At 35.3% G+C, this 12275-nt stretch overlaps 1 protein-coding gene across 2 annotated transcripts in view; it reads left to right on the top strand.

The window, feature by feature from the left end:
• Positions 1-12275, top strand: part of BEND5 (BEN domain containing 5) — a 1156480-nt gene that overhangs the window by 519668 nt on the left and 624537 nt on the right. For both annotated transcript variants that reach the window (XM_036494566.2, XM_058681329.1), the window contains exon 4: positions 4468-4562. In XM_036494566.2, the coding sequence (XP_036350459.2) occupies positions 4468-4562 (95 nt within the window). The remainder of the gene's footprint in view (positions 1-4467; positions 4563-12275) is intronic.

Raw genomic sequence — 12275 nt, 5'->3', positions numbered from 1 at the left:
TTGGTCTCTTGGTCGATTAGGTATCTTTCATTATTAACAAATTGACATTACGTAATTTGGTCATGTGGATCATGCCAAAGGAAAACATCATTTCATTGGAAGAGTGATTTGTATCTAATTTTGTAAATATTTTATTTTTTATTGGTAGCGGATTTCCCACATAAGAATTCTCCAATAGTATAAACTTAACTACCAGTGTTCTGAGGTACCCGTTAACAATTGACACCTTTACCTGGCATCTAAGAATCCAGAATTTCTGCACTTCAGACTCAGAAGATGATAATAAAGGCATTTGAACAAACCTTGCCTCTTACTCAGCTTTCAGAGGTCCAAATGTTTCCATTTGGGTTTTTATGATTCCGTAGTATGAATTATTGCTTTGTTTCTCTTTCAGTCATATCTTTAGCATTTTCATTTTAAGTCCTTTTGTTTTCTCATATATGTACTTCAGTCTAAATTAAAACTCTTTTGCTATAATGTCACAAGTTCTGAAATGTAGAGCCAAATTAATCATCCAAGTCTACTTTTTATTTTCCACACTGGTTTCTTTTTAACTACTGAAAAACTAAAAAGAATAGACTAAAATTTCAAAACTTATGAGGGATTTTATTATTTTGTATTTGATTTACAATTTCATGAGTTGATAGAAGATATGAATAGAATGTTATTGACTCTCTAGTATTAGTGCAGATTTATTATGTGATCATATACATGCCTAACATTTTAAATATAGCCATGATAAACTTGAACAAAAATCTTGTTCTCTTATTGTGTGGATATGTTGTAGGGGGCTCTTAAGTCTTCCAATTGGAAGATTCAAACCTACAGCCTTCAAGTTTTTTATCCTCTATAAATTCCTGCTATTAATCATTGTATTATGTATTAATTGGATTTTACAGGCAGTATTGTTTATTTTTGCCTTATAGATGTTTATATTCAGTGTACACAAAAAATGTTTCAAAAGTGTGTTTTGTCTTCCTGCAGAATATTTGCTTTTGTGTAGTAGCTCTATTCTTCATTTTGGTTTTTGCCTCAATGCATGTTTTTTTCTAACAATATAATAACTAAAATGGCTTTCCTTTGAGACCATCTGATGTATATATTTTCTACTTTCTTGGGAACTGCCTTTATCTTTTGGTTTTAGGTTGTCTCTGGAAAATGCCGTCAAAATAAATTTTGCTTTGTGATCATTTTGGGAAATTTTTCTAATAGCCGACTTACAATTTATAAGATCACTTTTAGATGAAATTATTACTATTTTATTTTTACTTTCCATATACAAAGTTCTTTGCTTTTTAAAAAATCCTCTCCTTTCATATTCTCTACTGGATTGTTTTTGTTATATTTCTTTCTTTTTTCTTTCTGCTTATTCATAATTCATATACCTATATTTTATTGCAGTGACTACTCTTGAGTCATTCTATGTTCATTTGACCTAGCAATGTTCAATGTTGATTTCACATCTTCCTTCGGAGCCATAAGAAAATTGGCTCCCTCTACTCTAATTCAGTTGCAACCACATTGTTATTGTTAGCCACTGTTTTGGTAAAAAAAAAATTATTTCTCTTCAATTATATTTATGACAATACTAGTTGATGGAGTCAATTGTTCAGGTTCTCTGTGCTCCTTTTTGCCTCTTGGCCACTGCTCACCTTTGCATTCAGTTCCTTTTTCATTCTGAAATTCATTCAGTAATAATCGCTTCTTCCTGAGAATTCCAAACAGCAAAACTGTCTGGGATTTGTTTGTCTAAAAAGATAGTTTACCCTCATCCTTAGACACCAATTGCTCGAGTGTTTTCTGACCTCATGTTGTGAGTATTAACTCTGCTGAAAGCTGATTTCTGCAGGTTTGAAGGTTGCTTGTGTTCTCTCTGGTTTGCTTTGAAAACATTGTCTTTGTTTTTGCACTGCTGAGATTTCATTTGGTATGTCTAAATCTCTTTTTATAGTTTAATCATAGTTCGGATTGGCTGGTAATTACTGAATGTGAACATTCTTGTCTTCCATGAATTCTAGGGTATATTTAGACATTTGCTCTTTAGAATTACCTCTCTGATTCTTTTGTGTCTCATTTGAGAACTCTTAATGAGACATATATGGATTTTCCTTCCTATGTCTTTGTCATATTTTCTGTCTTCTTAATTGTGCTGAATTCTGTGTATCTCTGGAGATCTTTTATGAAAGTTTACTAATTTTCTTTCTATGACATATATTCCATGTTTTAACTTGTTTTGTTGAATTTTTAAATTCAGTTACATTTTTAGGAGAGTGTTTTTGTCCTGGTCTCATGTGACTGAAACGTGTTTTCAAATTATTAAACATTGAAAAAGTACCAAGTTCACAAAATAGTTGTATAAACTGAAATTCTCCCAAAACCAAAGACTCTGGCATAAAAATAGACTTTCCTGCTGCAAACACAGGAATAGATGGACATGCTTCTCTAACATCACTCATTGCCATAAAAATTCAAGACTTCATCTAATCTTTACGTGAAAGTTAATGTTTAAGCATCAAGTTACCAAAAAAGTTACCCTAAAATGTCTAGCATTTGTGGAGTTCTCTAATAAAAAAGCTCTGTATAAAAAGAATGTTGCTCTTAAATGTTTTTACGTCCAGGAGTTTGTAGGTTAAGAGTAATACTATTCACACAATACTCCACACAACCAGATGCACAGAAAATATGTATGTAAGTGGTGGACAGTGTGGGGGTAGCTGTTTGACAGAGCAGTTAAGCCAATGCTAAGCATGCCTACATCCTGCATGAAAGTACCTTGGTTCAAGTCCTGGCTGTGCTTCCTGGTGGTGTGTAATCAAGGAGGTGACAGGTGATGGTCACAGGAGACATGATCCATACTTTAGTCCAGTCTGGCTGTGATCACTGTGGGCAGTTGTGGAATAAACCAATAAACAAGAGCTCTCTGTCTTCTGTATGTCAGTCTTATTCCCTATCTGGTTTTTGTTTCTCTCTATAAAAGTAAAATAAAAGGAATTCATGCATAATGGAGTGAACTAGAGCATGATCCTGGAAGCCTTGTTGGAAAAGATTGACAATTTACAAATAATTTTAGAGTAACTCATAAAGTAGCATCAAATAATACGCTTATTTTTCAAGTTCAAACTTTAATGGACATACTTGAATTTATTCAAATGGGTATTTTTTCATATAGTTTTTAAGAAAAATAGTACCATGTAGATGATCAATAACTATTCACCTTTAGTTCTCATTTCTGTTTCAGCTTCACATATGCACATCATTTCTCTTTGGCTTTACTCGTGTGTTTATCAATACTTGAATCCTTCCTTCTTTCCTTCCTTTCTTCCTTACAATCTTTTTTCTTGCCTTTACTTTGGAATACATACTTGGCTCTGCTTGCGAAAGTTTGAAAACCCTGTGAATATAATGGTGCCTAACCTGTATTTATATATCAATCCTATCATTTTATTAATTGAGTGACTTTGGGCAACATGTGCTACTTATTGAAGCTCAGGTCTCACGATTCTAAAGTGGGGATGTTAATGTATATTTTGTGAAGTTACAAGAGAATATTTAAAGCATGTGCAGTCCCTGGCACTGACATCTTATACTATATACTGCTTCACACAGTATATATTTGTTAAGTGAAATGATGCATACATTTGGCTGCTTCTGTTACTTTTATTACTTCTGGTAGGAAGTCTAGCCTGTGGCAATCTCAGTATCTTCCCCCTTTATTCAGGATATCTTGTCTCCCCTCTTTCTGGTCTGAGTCATCTCTCCTTTGGATCATTTCACTGGTGTTTTTCACACATTTACGTGTAAAAATTCATTAACTAAAACAAATATCGCATTTCTTTTAACTGTATTACTTCTTGAGAATACTTTGGATATTTAAAGCACCCTGTTATTCCATTTGACTTATTTGTTCAAGAGTTACTTGATTTATTTGAAAAATCAAAGTGACAGAAGGGAGTAAGATGAAGAAAAAAAGATCTTTCATCTGTTGGTTCATTCTTCAAATGACAGCAGAGGCCAGGAATGGTCCAGACCAAAGCAAGGATTCTGGAACTCCATTTGTGTCTGCCACATGGGTGGCAGGGGCCCAAGTAACTGGACCATCTTCTGTTGCTTTTTCGGGTACATTATTAGGGACCTGGATTGGAAGCAGAGGAGCCAGGTCTTCACCTGACCCTTGGAAGCCAGTGTCACAATAGTGGCTTAACCCCAGGACATGAGACAAAGATGTTTAATAGTTGGCAAAGTCACACGATTCCAAGGCAGTGCAGATTAAAACTCAGGCTTCTAGGTTCTAGAGTCACTGGTATTAACTGTCATGACAAACATGTCATTCCTGTTTATTCTCATTAAGCTGGCAGATGCCAGACTAGGTGGTTTGTGTTAACTTTGCTTACTTCTTTGCATTTTATCAGGAATTGGTAACAGTATAAGATAGCCCTCTTATGAGCTCATCCCCTGTTTCTTTTTCAGAGAGTCATTTTCAACATCGTCAATTTTAGTAAAACCAAGAGTCTTTATAGAGATGGGATGGCCCCAATGGTGAAATCTACCAGTAGACCAAAATGGTAAGTAACCCACAGAAAGAGAACTCTTTGTGGTTAGAAAATCCTATGCAGGGCTCTAGATGATCACCTGTACCCCTAGGGCTGTGTCTCACATTCATTGACAAAAATCAGTGACAAAACACTTGTTTTTGGATGACATTGTCTAGGCAATAGATATTGCTCTCTGAGAATGTTGGGAACATGGTGCCAGTTTGGAGTGGCAGAAGGTGTGATACAGCAACTATTTTCATATGTCTGACTCCAAATCCTTTCTCATAACAAGAAGAGGTATTTTAGTTTCTCACTTGCTTTATATAGCTCTTTTGAAGAGGATTTGGTATATGTGTGTAGCTGTTGACATGGGTGTCTCTCTTAACTGACAAAACTTATTTATGTGCCATCATGGCTCCAAAACTGAGTTTTTTTGTTTATTTTTAAGAAAAATAAATTTACATATTTATTGAAAGCAGAGTGTCAAAGAGAGAGAAAAGGAGGGAGAGAGGTAAGGAGAGAAAGAGATATTCCATCTGCTGGCTCACCTCCCAAATGGCTGCAACAGCCAGAGTTGGGCCAGGGGGAAATTAGGAGCCAAGAGCTGCACAGTCATCTTTCGCGTGGGTAATAGGGGCTGCCAGGTCTTGAACTGGCACTCTAATATGAGATCCCAATGCTGTAAGTATCTACTTACTCTGTACTGCCGTACCAGCACGAAAATGAGAGTTTTAAAAGACAGAAACTACATATTATTCATCTATCACACAGTAGGTGTTAAGTGAATGCTTGTTGAATTGAACTGAATTTGTTATGAGAATTTACATGTAAAGTGCCTGGCACTTGCAAAGTGTTCAATAAATGTCATTTATTATTAATAGCATTATGTAAAATACTGTACAAATGCAAGGAATTGTTAATATTATTCTAGCTTTGATCCCTGTTCATGTTTTAATGACTAGTGAGAAGATAGCTCCTGAATGTCTATATTTATAGAAAACTAGCAATTCATAAATATTGAATTGTGCTTTTATCTACAAGTGATACTTGGCAATTTTCTGTAACTGCAAGGCTGAAAAGCTCAGGTTTTAAGAAGTATAGCCATTTGATGATGATAGTGAAAAGTGTTCATTAAAAGGTAAAAATATTTCTCTAGGCTTTTTTTTTTTTTAACTAAAATACTGATCCTTTATTCAACATCCTTTGATAATGGGATCTGGGCATAGAATTAGCTTTGGTTTTTAGTCTCTGAATTCAGCCCAATAATAATAGAAACAATCTCTCTGTTCTATTAGCATATACAAGCATGAACACTTCAAACCATGCTAGTAAAAGGATGTATTGGTCTCATTGTTCTAAGGATTTTCAAAAGAACATTGTGCATCTTTTTCTAGGTTCTCTGTTGGATTTTTTTAGATAGTAACAATAATCACTGTCCCCTTTCTCCAAGTGTTCAATTTTGAATTCTCTCCCTCTCTCTCTCTCTCTCTCTCTCTCTCTCTCTCTCTCTCTCTCTCTCACACACACACACACACACACATTTTTGACTATCAGTTAGGTTCTCCCAGAGTTCCTAATGTCACTGAAATGGTAATGAATCATTGTGTATCTAATTACCATAACCTAGAGCTGTGTTAGTGCTCTTAGCAACATCTGTTACCCTGCCATTAGGTTTTTCTTATGGTCTAAAAGAGTCTAAAGTTTTAGAATGTAGTTTCTTGTTGTTTATCAAGCCAGTTAAACATAAAATATAATGCCATACCTACATTTTAATTATGTATCTATTCCCTTTGTCCATAGTACCCAGGCGTTTAGAAATGTATTTCATTTATATGTCTTATCTGAATACCCTGATGTGCTATGACTTTTTTTTAGCTTGTGGCTATGAGAATGTCAGAAAAGAACTTTCTTTTCACAATTTTTTGAATAATCTATGGATCATAGTTAGTGTTATTCTGGACGTTGCCTCATTCTGAGCATCTTTTTTGTGTAGGACTTACTTTTCTCTGATCTATGTATCAGCACCCTTCTCCAGGTAGCCATTATCTCAAGTGTTCCAGAATTATACAGGGGAGTAGCCATAACTAATGCGTTTTCAAGATGTTAGATTTCACTGGCGCCAAAAGGTCCATCATAATTTAGGACTCTAAAAAATAGTCTAACTCAAAGCCTGAAAGATACCAGATTTGTGTATTAGAATTGATATTTCAGTGTTTTCCTAATTGCAGCTCACCTAAACCAAGGCAAACATTGTAACGAAAGAGGTGAGCAGTAGAGCAACTAAAAGATTCATAAGTTTTCTGCCAGTCTTAGTTCACTCTTTCTTCTTACATATTAGACACTTAAAGTTTGTGATCAGGGCACTGCAGAATCTGGTTTCTGAAATCATAACTCATCAATTAATATTTTTTAGCAGTTTCCAAGGCCAAGGTTGTTATGTTTAACTGAATTAAAAGACAGTTAACATCTATATCCTCACCTAAGTTGAATATGAGGCTAGAAGTGTTCACACAACTACTGGGTGGTAGTACCCATCAGATATCGCATGACTTCAAGTTCAGAGTTCCATAATCCAGGAAGAAGGAGGAAGGGAGAAGCAGCCATGAAGAAGCAGGTGTGTCTAGTTGGCTTTTCCACCATAGTTGATTGAGATGATTAGACTAACTCTTAGAGATGGCTTCCATTCAGCACATTTTTATAAAGTTTATAGTTTGTGCTAAATGAGAAATATTGATGTGAAATGAAGCCTTTCTTAAAAGATTTTATTTGAGTTTCAGAGGTTTAAATGAAACGCAAACATTAGTAGGTGAAATATGAAGAATATTGTCTCAAGAACAGTTCAGGAGGTGTGTAAAGAGTGCTGTGTGGGTCAGTATGATGGCCTAGTGGCTAAATCCTCACCTTGCATGCCCAGGATCACATATGAATGCCGGCTCACCTCCCAGCTACTCCATTTCCCATCCAGATACCTGCACGTGGTTTGGGAAAGCAAAAGAGGATGGCCCAAAGTCTTGGGACCCTGTACTTGTGTTGAGACTGGAAGAAGCCCTTGGATCCTGGCCTTGGATCGGCTTAGCCCTGGCTAGTACAGTCACTTAGGGAGTGATCATTTCCTATATTAAACAAACAAACAAACAAACAAAAAAGATTGCTATAGAATTAAAGACGAAAATGATACTATTATGACTGAGAGGATAAAAAGAAAGCCTCTTTGCAGCAAGTGGTATTTCACTCAAATTTCGCATGGACCATGAACAGGAGGATTAAGGAAATGGGATTCCAAGTGGATAAAAGTGTGTGATGAGCTAACTATATCACCTCTTTCCTGAGCCTCAGTTTCCTCACTGTAAAAGTGTGTAACATCACTTTCTCTCAGAGTTGTTATAGGAAAAAATGGGACATGAATATTGAAAATGCTTTTTGAAGTTTCAGATGTCTTCAAGAAAATGCTTTGTTTGTTTTCTGCTGATTCACCTAACTCTTATTGTGTGTTATTCCTTCCTTCCCACGATCTACTCATTTTGTTTACAAATAAATTCTTGATTGGTAGCTGCAAAGGACCAGGAAATATGCAAGATTTTAAATCATAATCATTATGGTTTAAAAGAGAAATATGTTTATATTCTCAAAACTTAAAGTTTATGGGATGAACATGAAAAATATAACTGAAGCGTGAGAACTGTTACAATGGGGAACTTGGTATGCTTTCAGTACAATTCAGCTTGCTATTTAGCATTTAACACCTAACCTATTCAAAGAACAAGGGACCTCCCATGGAAAGTGTTTATGATGAGAATTGGAAGATGAATAGGCGTTAGATCATAGCAGGTGGGGATATATAGGAAGGAAGAGAATGTATTTGAAAAATGAAACATGAGAGAGAATATTACATCTTTGATGAGCATAGGCCAGCATGATTGAAACATAAATTTCTAATGAGACAGCGATTTCATGTACAAGTAGGAGTGAAGCAGAGGTGAGCCTCTTAAGACAAACTAAAACTTAGATTTCATTATAATGGTGATGGAAACAAATTGGAGGAATTTTGTAGGCTGGGACATTATCACTATGACATTTTAGGTACATTTGACTTTCTCCTGTATAGAATATGCAATGTCTGGGAAAGAACAATTATTTTGAAGTTTGTGTAAATAGCTTAGGCCACAGATAATGATGGATTAGGATGGTAACAGCAGTGATGAAAACAAGTGAATGGATTTGAGGGATAATGGCTGGTTCAATCAGCCGAACTATGTGATTTACCAGCTATGGAAAGTAAAATAGAGGGAGGAGTCCTAGCTGATTCCCAGGTTTTCTAAAATGTGCAATAGAAGGGATGATGATACTATTTACCAAATATAGGGACAAAAGGGCAAAAATTATCTTTTGAATATTTACTTGGCTATAGGTAATGATGGAATTGGCTTTTGAAACATTAAGCTAAAGTGCTTGGGAAATATATAACCAGAAATGTCAGGTACGTAACAAAATATGCTAAATAAATAAATCTAGAGGTACCAATTCCGGAGTCATTGGCCTTTTGAAGAAAGTCAGAATGGTGGAATTAGATGCAATCTCCCCAGGAGGTCATGTGGAGTGAAGAGAAATTAGGACAGGATACCTGAAAAAAATCCCTCCATTGAATGGTTAGGTAGAGGATTACAGGTTCTTGCATAGCATATGAAGAGGACTGGACTGATTGGCAGAAAGAGAACCAAGAGTGTGTGCTATCATGAAATGAAAGAGAGAGGTGTTTTCTGAAAGGAGATATTGGCTAATATTAGCAACTGCCCCCGAGAGGTTAAAGTTAATTGAAGTTTGAAATACCTAATGGATGTGGTGACATGAATGTCTTTTGAGGAATGGTTGATGGAATGGTGAATAGTGGAAGTTCAAAATGAGCTGTATGGGTGAAGGAGTGAGTTATGGATGGAGAAAGTTTGAAGAAGGGACAATTTGGAAAGTTCTTTCAAACATTTGACTGTACAAACAAGAGAGCTAGGCTCATGAAATAGACATAGTCATAACACTCTTGAATTATATATGGTGACAGAAGTATTTACAAACAGATGTTCATATTGTTTGTCATTCATTTTTTAAAATGTGTTTATTTGAGAGAGATCTTCTATGTTAAATTACTTCTCAAATAGTTTCAATAGGCAATTCTGTGCCAAACTGAAGCTATCATTCAGATGTGAGGGAGAGGTAAAAGAAACAAACAAACAAAAACAAAACAAAAAACCCAAACAAACAATAAAAACATACCAACACAAATGAGAGTTGAGAAAAGATATCACTATCAGATCTTAGGATAAATGCTTAAAAACTTAAATAAGGAGATGCTAATAAGTGAGAAAATATCACTAGGTAGGAAACCCATTGATAAGGTAACGATATTAACAAGTTTGGAATCCTCTAATATTTTAAACATGATGAGTGAACCAATTATATCTTTATTGTGAAGATTATAAAACTATAATTACCATATTAAAATTTTAAGGGAGGGAATATAGAAAGAGGCAAAATATAACATCAAAAATCTGGGGCTACTGCTATGGTTTAGCAAGTTGAGCCTCTGCTTGTGGTGCTGGCATCCCATATGGGCACAGATTAATGTCCTGATTGCTCCACTTCCAAGCCATCTCCCTACGAATGGCCTGGGAAAGCAACACAAGATGGTCTAAGTCTTTGAGTCACTGAACTCATCTGAGACCTGGAGCAGCTCTTTGCTCCAGAATTCCATTCTGGTCATTGGAGTCAATTGGATAGTGAACCAGTGAATGAAAAATTCTCTCTCTCTTTGTCTCTCTCTCTCTCTCTCTCTCTCTCTCTCTCTCTCTCTCTCTGTCTCTCTCTCTCTCTCACACACACACACACACACACACACACACTAACACACACACGTTCTCTCTCTGTCTCCCTCTATTTGCCCTCTCTCCTTGTCTCTCTGTAACTCTGCTTTTCCGATAAAAATAAATAACTTAAAAAACTTAAAGTGTGGGAAGGAATGGAATATAAATATGAGATTCTTTACTAGCATTTCTTTTCTCTTTGTTTTTCATCCCTATATTTATAGTGATACTAATCTATCATGTCAAGATAGCTGCTTATAACTAAAACAAAATTTTATATGTCTTGTGGTAGCTGCAAAACTATTAGCCGATTCACAAGAACTAATAAACAAGAAGCAGAAGTATGTAACTAAAGAAAATCACTTAACTACAAATGAATATTTTAAGTGAGCAAAAAAGGAATGACCTACAATAAAAACATAATAATACAGATTAAAATGTCAGTAATAAGACTCAAGTATGTGCTGTTTCAAGAAACCCACTTTAAGGAAACACATATTCTGAAAGGATGAAATCAAACATCCATATGAATTAAATTGTGAATAAGGCAGATATAGCTATATTTCTTATCTGATAAAATTGGTTTTAAATCAAAAGCAATGAAAAGAGATCATAAAGGTCATCATATAAAGTCATAGGGTTAAATCTAACAATGGAAAATAACATTTATAAATATCTATACACCCATTTTTTTGCACCAAGACATGTAAAGTAACTATTAACAGAGGGAGAGACAAACAGGTAGACCTCACTACAATAATAGTGTTGAGTTTTAAATCCTTGCTTTCTGAAGTGGACATATTATCTACAGAGAGCATTGACAAGAATTATTCAGGAAAAGCATTACATATGCTATTGAGAAGAATGTATCTTCTTTAGCTGTTGAGTAAAATGTTTTTTAGATGTAAATATGGTTCAATGATTTTTAATAATTCAATTAAATGGTAATGTTTCCTGTCAGTGCTCTCTGTAGATAATATGTCCTAATCCTCTTTCAATACTCTTTTTTTGGGGGTGCATCTCAGGGGATTTAATGTTTTTGTTTTTGTTCTCATTCATTCAAAAACAAGGACAGTCCTAAACCACACAACCATCCAGGGAAGCAAACTGGTTGTCGCCTCAATTCATAGTTTCCAGGGTCATGTGGACATCTTTTGTGTTCTAGCCAGTCAGATAAAGAGAAACAATAGGAAGAAGTCATGAGAGAGCTTTGTGTTTACTTTCTTGAGAATGACTTTTGCTGCTTTGATTCTAATTTCACTGGCTAATCATAGCTTGATGGCTTCATATAACTGTAAGCAAAGTTGTGAAGTGGCATTTATGGTGTGTACAAGAAATGGAAACCATGATTATTGTTAGTGAACTGGTATAGTGGCTCCACTCCCACATATAGGCAGTCATATGCCTCTTAAAGGATTGCATGAATTTAAACGACATAGCCAATATCACATATTATTGCTTCGCTAAGGAATTTCTTAATTTACTCAAGCATATATTTGCATTTGAACCACTTTTGTGGTACTTATCTTATTCTAACTGAATTATAGTTATTTTGTACAGATACTTGCTATCAAAAATTATAGATTCTTCCAAGGCAGTCGCCAGAATATGAAGCAGGAAAAGCATTGACTGTGTAATCAGGCAGCCTTAATGTAATCCCAATTCTGCCAGTTACAGTCTTGGGCAATTTCTTTGGCCCTTTGATCCTTGGTTGTCATAAATGATATTCAATCCCTGGCTCAATTCCTTTGGGCCTCTGAGAATCTTTTTGGTAATAAGTCAACAACTTGAATCACCTGTTAGTATTAATGGATAAACATTAGTTATGTCATATTTGTTTCCTGTTAGAAGATATGCCTGCCTTTCAGGGTTACTATCTGATTAGAGTAGG

This window comes from Ochotona princeps, chromosome 2, assembly GCF_030435755.1.
Source record: "Ochotona princeps isolate mOchPri1 chromosome 2, mOchPri1.hap1, whole genome shotgun sequence".
Lineage (NCBI taxonomy): Eukaryota > Metazoa > Chordata > Mammalia > Lagomorpha > Ochotonidae > Ochotona > Ochotona princeps.
The sequence above is the reverse complement of the archived record's forward strand: the minus strand, read 5'-3'. Positions and strand labels throughout refer to the sequence as shown.